Source organism: Halichoerus grypus, chromosome 2 (assembly GCF_964656455.1).
Source record: "Halichoerus grypus chromosome 2, mHalGry1.hap1.1, whole genome shotgun sequence".
NCBI lineage: Eukaryota > Metazoa > Chordata > Mammalia > Carnivora > Phocidae > Halichoerus > Halichoerus grypus.
Genome location: NC_135713.1, coordinates 45,515,052 through 45,526,790, shown reverse-complemented (window position 1 = coordinate 45,526,790; position 11,739 = coordinate 45,515,052). Strand labels below are relative to the sequence as shown.

At 42.3% G+C, this 11,739-nt stretch overlaps 2 protein-coding genes across 9 annotated transcripts in view; one reads left to right on the top strand and one right to left on the bottom strand.

Annotated features, from left to right (window-relative positions):
• The first annotated feature begins 1,533 nt into the window (after nt 1-1,533).
• Nucleotides 1,534-11,739, top strand: part of GEMIN5 (gem nuclear organelle associated protein 5) — a 40,640-nt gene continuing 30,434 nt past the window's right edge. For 5 of the 8 annotated variants that reach the window (XR_013445593.1, XM_078066777.1, XM_036114227.2 and 2 more), the window contains exons 1-8: nt 1,534-1,773; nt 2,565-2,725; nt 3,421-3,602; nt 6,638-6,789; nt 7,001-7,120; nt 8,499-8,631; nt 9,532-9,697; nt 10,587-10,799. Coding sequence is in view for 7 of the 8 variants with exons in the window: in XM_078066777.1 (XP_077922903.1) it covers nt 1,608-1,773; nt 2,565-2,725; nt 3,421-3,602; nt 6,638-6,789; nt 7,001-7,120; nt 8,499-8,631; nt 9,532-9,697; nt 10,587-10,799 (1,293 nt within the window). In the remaining variant the exon portion in view is untranslated. The remainder of the gene's footprint in view (nt 1,774-2,564; nt 2,726-3,420; nt 3,603-6,637; nt 6,790-7,000; nt 7,121-8,498; nt 8,632-9,531; nt 9,698-10,586; nt 10,800-11,739) is intronic. The other 3 variants (XM_036114229.2, XM_078066776.1, XM_078066778.1) reach the window with 2 other exon arrangements.
• The window catches only part of CNOT8 (CCR4-NOT transcription complex subunit 8), a 65,329-nt gene continuing 59,246 nt past the window's right edge, over nt 5,657-11,739 (bottom strand). Inside the window, exons 7-8 of the transcript XR_013445594.1 lie at nt 6,550-6,826; nt 5,657-5,870 (exon numbers count right to left, since the gene is read on the bottom strand). The gene's annotated coding sequence lies outside the window, so the exon portion shown is untranslated. The remainder of the gene's footprint in view (nt 5,871-6,549; nt 6,827-11,739) is intronic.

Sequence of the window (11,739 nt, the reverse complement as noted above, 5' to 3'; positions counted from 1 at the left end):
GGCCCCCCCCCTCCTCCCCCCCCCACTGCGGGAGACCTAGCAGTATTTACACCCGGGATGCTGTCATGGAGACCGCGAATACGTCGCCTGCGCTATAGGCGTGATCCGCACAGACTTGCCTGGGAATGAATGACTTTAATAAAGGCCAAAACTAGTGAGTTTCTGGACATTCATCGAGATCCAAAAAAATTGAGAAACTTCGGGGCGCCTGGGTGGCTCAGTGGTTAAGCCTTGGGCTCAGGTCATGATCCCAGGGTCTTGGGATCGAGCCCCGTATTGGGCTCCCTGCTCGGCGGGAAGCCTGCTTCTCCCTCTCCTGCTCCCCCTGCTTGTGTTCCTTCTCTCTCTGTCTATCTCTCTCTGTCAAATAAATAAATAAAATCTTTTTTTTAAAAAAAAAGAAAGAAAAAAGAAAAATTGAGAAACCTCACCTCACAAGGGGCCGGAAAGATTGGGAAGAGAGGTGGGCCTCAGTTTTCTTCTCAGCAAAACAGAAACAACTATCCCTACAGCACAGGCGAAGATCACTAGAGATCGTGTGGAAAGCTCTACAACGTACAAACAGCTCGAATACAAAGTATGAGGTCCTAATCCCTATGTTAATCTCCAGGTTGACCTCCAAGAGATAAATTAATACTCACTGGCAACTTGCTACTATATATGCCCGGCAGGCGTTTCACTAAATCTATGTATTCCTCACAGCAATCCAACAAGGCATGGATTATCATCTTCCTTCAAATGAGGAAACAGATCAGGATAGGTTAAAGTCTCTAGGCAAAACCACTAATTCAATCTGGGGCTGGATGCCTCCAAAATTAGTGCCCCTACCCACATCCAAATATATGCTTGACCTCTTTACATAAGGATACATATTTCAGGTTTCGTTCGCTTCCTATGCAGGACTGCCACATGCCCTATGCAAAGAAGCAATACAGGAGTAGGAGAGTGCAAGCGCAGAATCCGAAACTTTCATTCCTTTTCCTCCACAGCAGTTAACCATATACAATTCCCTTCACAGAGCTGGCACGCAATCAACACTCTATTCCGCTCCTCTTTGAGTACTAAGACTCTAGAGCCAGAATTTCCACCCAGTTGCCGGAACTAACTCTTCCTTTCCTTTTTGATTTGATTCAAACTTTTATCTTTTTGTTAAGTGGCTTGTTGTAGATGTCTTTAACGAATCTCCAAAACTGGCAAAGTGCCTTGGCACATAGCGTTCAAAAATACTTGATGGGATAGTGGTTGAACCGGTCCAAAAAATAAAACGGCTGTGCGGGGAGGTGACTCCACAAGTCTAACCCCTTAATTATGTACTTTGCTGTAGGAGATGAGAATGCCTAACCCCCAGGCTAGGCTCCGGCAGCACCAGACCTTCTGGCCACGGGTGGGACTGGGAGGCGGAGCCCCGCGCGCGCGGCCCAGCCCCTCCCAGCCCCGCGGCGGCGGGAGCAGAGCTCGCGGTGTGGCCTGGGCCTCGGCGCGCGCCGTAGCGGCGGGCCCGGCGAGGCGGGGCTCGGAGCCAACCCCGCCCCCTTCCCAGCTACGGCGTGGGGCTGCGAACGGTCTACCCCTGTGGCTCCTTCGTTCATCCCTGCTGGCTGGTGATCATGGGGCAGGAGCCGCGCACGCTGCCGCCTTCTCCTAACTGGTACTGCGCCCGATGCAGCGATGCCGTGCCGGGGGGCCTTTTCGGCTTCGCAGCGCGGACCTCCGTCTTCCTTGTCCGCGTGGGCCCGAGCGCCGGCGCGATCCCTGGGACGCCCCCATTTCGAGGTAACTCCCCACCTCCGGGCCACCGCTTTCCTGCCCTTCTTGGGTTCGCCGGAGGCGCCGAGTGGGCGTTTCTAGCTACCTTTCTGTACAGATGGGGAAACTGAGGCCCAGGAAGGATCGGCTCACAGTCACTAGGCTGTTGCGTCCGCGTCTCCAAGATTGAGCTACACCACGCTGTGGCTTAGCGGTCCCGCCTCCTGGCGCTCTCACGTAGGACCGCTCGCTCACTGAAGTTATCCCTTTCCAGACACAGGCATTTATAATATCTTTGGCCACCCTCCCCCACGCAGCGCGCGCGGGCCCCCTGGGAGCCTTTCTGGGTTTAGGGGCTGCCTACAGCTCCAGGCCCTAAACGAGATCCTGGAAATACATACTTGTTTCTGTAAGATGAATGAGTTGAGCCAGAAGCTTTCAGGCTCCAAACTAGGTTTTGATTATGCCTTGGGATATGGCAAGCCAGTTATTTATTCTTTCACAAATGACCTCTGGCCATATCTAAATAAGAATCACTTTTACATTCTTCATTTGAGCCACTCCTCTGCCTGTGAACTGTGAACAGCAAGAGATATCAGCAGCATTTTACGGTTGAAAAGAGTGAGGCTCAAGGAGATAAAATGACTGGGCTGAAGTCTTGTGGCAGAGCCAGAACCAGCACTTGGGATTTCTGATTATGAGTGCCTGGATACTTTCGTTATACCACAGGACAAGTGAGGTCCCACTCATCTAACAACAGTATGATTCTGCCAGGAATCTAGGTAGCACTCTAACCTGAAGTCTGGTTTTCCTTGAAGTCATAGGGGAGTTGGTGGGACACACCGAAAGGGTCTCTGGCTTCACCTTTTCTCATTACCCGGGTCAATACAACCTCTGTGCCACCAGCTCTGATGATGGAACTGTGAAAATCTGGGATGTAGAGACAAGAACAGTCGTGACAGAACATGCGCTCCATCAGGTACCATGGCTTAATGGTTTCTCAGACCGTTATTATGTATCTGCTGAGGGTTCGTTTGTTTCAAGTAGGCTAGCTCATCTGTGCAAGTTAGCTTTTATAGTTATGTTCTTAATTGGATGAGAAACTCTATATTCTAAGATGTGTCAAAACTTTTTTGGAAGGAGATACATATAAACCAGAGGTCAGCAAACTACAGTGCTGCCTGTTTTTGCAGATTGTTTTTACTGGAATATGGCCACAGTCATTCATTCAAGTATTGGCTGCTTGCATACTACAACGGCAGAGTTGAGTAGTTGTACCGGAGACATTACAGCTGACAGTCTAAAATACCTATTATCTGGTTCTTTACATGAAAAAGACTCCTGATATAAACTGTAAATGAGTGAATGAAACTTGTTTCTAAACTAAATGATTACTTGATAAATCTGCCTTTTGAGAGAATGTAGAAAAGGAAAAGACTCAATCTTCGTAAGAACTTTGCATTAAGCTATTAAAGGAAGAAATGTTTTTAAATGGTTCTTTGATCCTTAGGAGCTTAAATTCTTCTACCATTTGGTTCATGTACCCTTGGTATACAAGTGGCAGTAACAGTATTACATACCTATCAATGTGCCTGGTATTATACAAGTTAAAAACAAACTAAAAGTTCAGCACTGACAAATGAGAAGCAAATGTATTTTTGTTTTGTTTTAAAGCATACAATATCAGCATTGCATTGGTCTCCTCAAGTAAAGGATTTAATATTATCTGGAGATGAAAAAGGAGTAGTTTTCTGTTACTGGCTTAACAGAAATGACAGCCAGCACCTCTTTATAGAACCCAGGACAATTTTCTGTCTTACTTGCTCACCTCATCATGAAGATTTAGTAGCCATTGGGTAAGTGCTGTATCATCTCTACTGGTAATGTATTTTTGTTAATGAGCATATTTTGCATTTGCTTTATTTCTCCTGTCCCATTTATTCCTCAGAAGAAGCCATTTATAGGTATTAACCACTCCCTGAGCCCTTGGTAACATTTATTCCTGTGACTTCCAGGTCCTTACTATCTCTCTCTCTCTCTCTCTCTCTCTCTCTGTTTATATTTCTTTAGTTTCTACAATAGTGTAGTTTCCTCATTCTTCACATCTGATTTCTTCAGTCAGCCTCCAAATATAGGAAATACCCTCTTTCCCCCTTTCCCTCCCTCAATACTTGCTCTTCAAGATAACATTTACTCCCAGAGTGTCAGAGGACTCAGCTCTGTCCCAGTTCTCAGCCCTCTGTCTGGATTGGGAGAGTAGTCTGGCATTGGGCTCTCTGCCTGCACCTCGATCACCAAGGTTGTTTCACATAAACTGTGTGAGTAGGCACCCCCCTTTCCCTCACCACTCCATCTACTTCTCTCCCAAAGATGTCTTTTCACTCTAGTTTGAAGAATTGACATAAGCTCTAGAATGTTGGAGGAGAAAGTCTGGCTGGAGTGGATTCAAGAAGCTGGGGGTACAGTAGTCAAGATACACATGGAGACTTTTGTTTGTTGTACAAATGTGCATAGACATGAAGCCAGAGGAGAGGTATGTGGGAGTCAAGGGAATATTAAATGGAAGATAATAAGGGCATGTTTTTATATTGATGGAAGAGGAAGAGCCGGTTGCACAGATAAATGGTGATAAATACAGCAGTGATATTGAGAAGTCAAGAGGGGACTGGATCCAGATCACAAGTAGAAAGGACAAGTGAGAATATGGAAACAGGTGCAGGTAGGTTTGTTGATCTGGTTGGAAGAGGAGGGTGTTTCATTCTGATGGCTTCTGATTTTCTCCATGAGGCATAAATCAGAAAGGTAGAGTCAAGCTCAAAGTGGGGCTGGGAGCATGCAGGAAGATGTGAAAATAGTCATCTGAGAGAATAGGAAAATGAGCTTACTGAGGGACATTGTAGGTCCAGTGGTGCCTGTTGAGTGCCAAGCTATGAATCAAAGTCATGAATTCAAAGTAAACTATTCAAACTGATTGAGAAAGGGTATGGTTGGATTCAACAAAGTTTGGGGTTTTGTGGAGTAAATACCTCTGAGAGAGATGGGACAAAGGAGCTAAGGGTGTTTTTAAAGGAGTGATTAGGATGATGGATGGTGAAATCTGCGGCATGAGGGAAAGGATAGGAAGACAGTTGTGGGTGTGTAATACTGAAAACTGAGGGAGTCTGTGGATCGGAGGTCTGCTGGGTGAAGTGGGAGCACTAGAGAGGGAACAGAATGGTTGGTAGGCAGGGGTCAGAGAAGGTTGAATCAAACTGACTTTGAAAGACGAGGAAGAATTCACAAGAAAAGAAGAAAGCTTTCAGGTAGAAGGAACTGCACATTCAGACACGGGATTGAATCAGAACGATTTGTTTTTAGAGGATCTTCAAAATGGTGATCATTCCCTGAAGGGCTGATTAAAATTGCAGAACAGCTTGATCACTTGACTATTAGGTTGCAAAAATTGATGGTTTTCGAAGTCCACGTCTGCAAAGATTGATACTTGATTTCATTTTTTTTTTTTTAAATAAAGCTGTAATGGGGGAAAAATGTTTTTAATAAAAGGAGAAAAATAAATAGAGCTGTAATGGTGTTTTTTCCCTATAGAACTATCTAGTACATAGGAAATGTAAATAGGTATAGCCACTTGGGAAAGCGAAGATGTACACATCTTACATTTGGCAGTTCCACTACTATGCATCAAATCTGAAATTGTCTTAAGTGTGTATAAGATTATTAATGGCATTTTCGTTTGGTTTTGTTTGTAATAACCAAAAACGGAAGCCCTCCAGAAGAGAAACAGAATAGACTTGTGCCATATTCACACAATGGAGCGCTATCCAGTAGTATAAGTGACTGACCAGGAACCAGAGTTACATGTATCAGCATGGATGACTCACTAACAATAAGCGAAAATAACAAGCTACAGAAAAACAGACCGCAGGATGCCATTTATATGAAGTTTTAAAATATACAGAAACAGGGGCGCCTGGGTGGCTCAGTCGGTTAAGCATCTGCCTTCGGCTCAGGTCATGATCACAGGGTCCTGGGATCGAGCCCCGCATCGGGCTCCCTGCTCCGCGGGAAGCCTGCTTCTCCCTCTCCCATTCCTCCTGCTTGTGTTCCCTCTCTTGCTGTGTCTCTCTCTGTCAAATAAATAAATAAGATCTTCAAAAAATACATATACATACAGAATCATTTTCCATCATCTTTGGGAATGTAGACAAAGAAAGGCTAGGAATGATGGAACAGAAAATTCACGAATAGCAGTTTACCTCTGGGGAAGAGAGGGAGAGAGGTTTGATTGGGGTGGGATGTAAAAGGACTTCAACCATATCGGTAATTGGGTTTTTTTTCCCTTAAGCAGGTTGGTGGACTTCTTTATGTGTATGAAGTACTTCATCTTTTTTGTTTAAAAAGCTATTAGAATTTCTCAGTGTCCTCTGAATTAAAAAAAAATAGTAGCCTTGGAATATCCAGATCTAGAAGCTACAGTACTGCAGCTTTTGTTCACAGTTAGAAAAATAGGATCACTTTTAAAAAGGGGGGGAGGTGTAAGTATGTTAGGACAAATTCATCTCTAATCAGAGGGATTGCTGGGCCCTGGGCCCCACAAATAACCGTTCTTCCAGAAGTTCCCTTCAAACATTCTGTGAGCTTATGCCAGGTAATGTATACATTTTTACTTAGTGCCAAGAGTTTGATTGGGGGGCAGGGGGACCAATGTGTCAGAACCACCGGGAAACAGAAAATGAACGTTTTGGAAAAAGGACAAAAGATTATTTCTTGCTTTCTTCCCTTCTCCCTCATCCCAAATACACTTACCTTTTAGAAGTGCACAGTGATAACTCCTAATCCAAAATGTTTACTGTTCTGTCTTCATTTTTCAGTATTTCTAACTCTTGTTTTTTAGCTACAAGGATGGCATAGTGGTTATAATTGACATCAGTAAGAAAGGAGAAGTTGTTCACAGGCTTCGAGGCCACGATGATGAAATCCACTCCATAGCCTGGTGTCCCCTGCTTGGTGAAGACTGTTTATCCATCAATCAAGAGGAAAATTCAGGTAAAGATGATTTAAGAGGGTTGAGTACTCCTCAGACCTAAAGAACAATGTGGGTAAAACTGTATCATTTGAATTACATTTAAAACTTTAGGTTTTACAGATCAGATCTATAAACATAATAGCTAAGTTTCAGAAACCTTGCAAACTAGTTTTTCTTTGACAAGTTCATGTATCGTATAAATTAAAAACAAAATGACCATCTTTACCCTAGAAGAACTTGAAATTCCCAACGGTAAAGTTATAGCACAAACTGCAGTAACAAAAGGCTGCTACTTAGCCACTGGAAGCAAAGATCAGACCATTCGAATCTGGAGCTGCTCTAGAGGCCGAGGTAAGATTGATATTTGATGTTTCTTTTGTGATACAAACTGTAGTGATTGGTAGAAGTAGAAACTTTTTATTGTATCTTGTTATCCTAAGAGTGTGTCATCTGCCAGAAGGCAGTTCTTTACTTTTCTATCCAGAAAGTTGCTCCCCCCAGTCTGATTTCAGTTTTGGAGATGAGGGTTTCTGATGCATTCTTAGAAGGGACACTGTTTGTCAAAGAAGGCAAGATGTTTGTTATAAGGATAGGAATATTGAAATTTAGCAAGGTGTGGATCAGAGAAATGGAAAAGAGCTAGAGGTTTTAATGCACAAATGCAGGATAAATAACATATACCCAGTGTAGAAGCACATGTTTAAGTGTTAAAGCTCAGTTTATCCAAACTACAGGGACCCTCAGTCCTTCAGTTTTCCCAAGCTTCTCTCTTTGAACAGAACTTTCACCTTCAATTTACAAATTGAGAGGAACTCCAGGCAGAGTGCACATGGCCTTTATAGTAAAAATCGAGCCTTTCTCTTTACAGCAGTCTTCTTTCTCCACTTTATTTAAAAACCGTAAAAGCTTCATCATCTTCATCCAAGTGCATTAATGCATAGGAAGCAAACAGCACAGTGCTGGCACGTAGTTATAGCTTAGTCACTGATAACTAATAGTGTTATTCTGGAAAACAGAATTTTTTAAAGAATTGTGAGCTGCTTTTGGACATACTATGGCTGATCCTCCCAAGTGGGGACAACATTAGGCCAACAACACCCTCCAGAAGGGTAACCTCTAAGCTTATGGATGTCTAGTACAATGGTTTTCAGTCCTAGTCATGCAGCAAAATCACCAGGAGAGTTTCTGGAAAATGTGGGTGCCTGGACCCCACCTCAAATCTACTGAATCAGAACCTCTAGGCGTTGGGCCCTAGCATAAATATTTTTAGAGGCTCCACCAGTGAGTTCCATATACATAGTAGGGATGAAGGACCACTGGTGAGTAGCATGTCAGGGGTGGAGGGACTTCTCATGTTGACTGCCATATTTGTCCCTTTTGTTGGCTTTCTTGCCAACTAGAAGAAGGAATCCTGTCCTGCCAACTTTGGAGAATCTGGAGTTGTGTTACCACCTGGGTCCACAGTTCAGTTGAAACCTCATTTTCCCAGACAGACAATATTCTTAATGTGCTTAGGTTGCCAGAACAGCCTGTAAAAGCTTGTTTCACCTAAATTAGTTAGACTCGTATTAAAACTCTGTATAATAACATTTCCATGAACAAATGAGGTCTGAATTCTAAGTAACCAAACTAACGGACTTTTAAACCACAAACTGTTGTGAACTGCTGGGGACTTCACATGTGTAGTTTCACTGTCTTGAGCACCCACTGACCTCCTTTTAATCTGCAGGGGTGATGATTTTGAAATTACCCTTTCTGAAGAGAAGAGGAGGGGGTATAGACCCAACTGTTAAAGAACGCCTTTGGTTGACACTCCATTGGCCCAAGGATCAACCAACACAGCTGGTATCCAGCTGTTTTGGGTAAGTCTTTTTTTGGTCATGCTCTCTCTGACATATTTTGTTTTCCACTCTAGCTTGAGGAATTCCTAGGCTTCTCTTCCCAGACACACAAGATGGAAAAAGCAATGGTTAAGGCTTATATCATCGTGGGCCATTTGTAATAGAAAAACCATGAGACAAATTCCTATGCTATCTAATAATAGTACTGAGAAAACCAGTAAGTATAGCCTGGTGGTTCAGAGCGTGGACTCTAAAGTCGGGCAGAACTACATTTCAGAATCAGTCTCTTATGTTCTGTGTGTTCATGAGCATGACCCTTTACTCTGAGCTTTAATTACTTCATATGTAAAAGAGGGAGCTTACAGAATTTCCTGTCTCTTAGGGCAATTATAGCCATTCACTGAACAAAATGTATTGAGTCCTGGCTTCTAAGTGCAGACAAGGGCCCTGCTTTTAAATGAAATGACAGTTAAAGCATATAAAAATCCTCCCCCCCCCCAAAATGTTGATCATGGCCCTACTCCCCCACACTGTCCCAAAAAAGAGAGAGAGAGGGTATGTCGTAAAGCTTTGGGGCTATGCAAATTATGGTGGCATTTTACAGTTAAAGCTGTTAGGAAAATCTGTTCCAAAGGTAGTGCAGTACATTCATGTCATTCAGAAAGAATGCAGGAACATAGTGAAGTACTTACTCTGTCTTCTCAAGCAACCAGATTCCCTTCCCCAGGGGCAGTGACTCCTTGTTTTTGTGTGTGTTCTTTCTGAGCTATTTTGTGCATATTTCAGAATATGCAGTTTCTTCTCCTTAAAAGAACAGTTAGCAAAATTATTTTGCAGCGGAGGGCCCCTACTCTCTGTCCCCAGATCCACTTGTTTCAGATTGCTTGTGAAAGAGAACTCATGCTTGTTTTTCCTTCACAGAGGCGAGCTGTTGCTGTGGGATCTCACTCAGTCTTGGAGACGGAAATATACCCTTTTTAGTGCCTCATCAGAAGGGCAGAATCATTCAAGAATTGTATTTAATTTATGTCCTTTACAAACTGAGGATGACAAACAGCTGCTGCTCTCCACATCAATGGATAGAGATGTAAGAACTGCTTATTTTGCATTTAGCATTGTAGAGCGCGGATTTATGACTTGGATGGGATTAGAGGGCTTTTCAAACCATCCATCAGTTCTCAGGCCCCACCTTTGACCCCTGAGCCAAGCCCAGACCAATCTCAGAGTTAACTGTTACTGATCAGCACTAACTATGTCAACAGCAGAGAGTTTGAGGAAAGGTGAGGAACCACCAAGATGCCTTTTTGTTAAAGCAGATATGTTAAAGAATTGTAGATGTGTCCAGGGAAGGATGTGTGAGATCATCATGCTTTGGCTTTAAAATATCCTTGTCTATAGTTTAGGTAGAGAAACATCTGCTCTTGGTGAAATCTCCAAGAGAGAATTGGCTTTATTTAAGAGTCTACGACTATTGTTTTGCAGTTAAGCTAGGCTTATTTGATACACTGTTTTCTCCCAAGCTCCTCTGTTAAACAAGTGAAGATTAAATATGTAGCACTCTCCTTCCCCTGGATATAAGATATTTTGCTTTTTGAGAGAGCTCCTGTCATTTTCCAGGGTCCTCAGGCCATCTTCATTATTAGTTAGGGTTTGCCAAATGAGGAGATTACCAATGCTGTAATAAAGGAGAAACGCCAGTGGACTCTGGGAAATGGGAGGCCTGGGTCTGGTTTATTCACTGTATGACCCTGAATTCAATTGACATCGCTGGGAATAAATGTATTCTAAGATCCCTTTGAGCTCTATAATTTATTACTTTTTTTTTTTCTAAGAGACACTTTTTCCAGTACCTACAGGAATAGTTAAATTACATTATTCTTACCCATTCTTTGAGTCCATCCTACTTGAGATGTTCATTCTTTTTCCAGTTTCTCAGATCTTTTTTTATTTTTAGACCCTAACCCTTGATCTTTCAGGTAAAATGTTGGGACATGGCCACCCTTGAGTGCTGCTGGACCCTGCCTTCCCTCGGTGGGTTTGCCTATAGCCTGGCTTTCTCTCCTGTGGACATGGGCTGTTTGGCCATAGGCGTTGGGGATGGCATGATCCGCGTATGGAATACACTCTCCATCAAGAACAACTATGATGTGAAAAATTTTTGGCAGGGTGTCAAGTCCAAGGTTACAGCGGTAAGGATGATTTATTTGAGCTTGCTCTGAACTTTTTTCCAAATAAGTAATTCTTGTAGTAAGAAATTAAAAATGACCTGGATGTGCATTCATAGAAGATTCATTTAAGTTATAATATAAACACATATTGAATGGTATCAGACTGTTAAAAATGATAATGTGGCTCTTTCTTTGATGTGGAAAGGTGTTGATGATTCATGAAAAATGAAAATTAGAAAACATGAAATGCAGATTACACAACAATATGTATATGTTTTTTGTTTTTCTCTAGTCTAAAATCAGTAAATGTTTGGTTTTAAAAGGAAAACCATACAGAATTGGCCAAATCACTATGTTGTACACCTGAAACTAATATAACATTGTACGTCAACTATACTTCAATAAAAAAATAATAACAGGGACTGCCTGGGTGGTGCATAGTTGGTTAAGCATCCGACTCTTGGTTTTTTTAGCTCAGGTTGGGATCTCAGGGTTGTGAGATCGAGCCCCACACGGGGACTCAGCACTCAGTGTGGAGTCAGCTTGAGATTCTCTCTGTCTCTCAAATAAATAAATCTTTAAAATAAAAAATAAAATAATAACAATATAAAGAGAAAAAAAGAAAACCAAACCGTACAGAAGTGTAGAACGCAAAAAATATTCCAACCCTCCACTGTATTCTCCCACTTCTATAATGCAGAGAACTACAGTTGGCAAATTTTATTAATAGAATCCTATTTTCTAAACTGTTATGTATCCCCACTCAACAGTGTATCATGCACATCATTTAAATGTTTGAACCTATTTTTGTTTTTTTCAACTGTATATATTTAACTTTATTCACGAAAAAATATCTGGAAAGATACAAAATTGGCAATGGGGTGTTTTGGATGGTGGGATTACCAGTGACTTTTACTTTGTTTAATGCTTGTTTCTTTTAAATAATGAAAATCTGTTACAT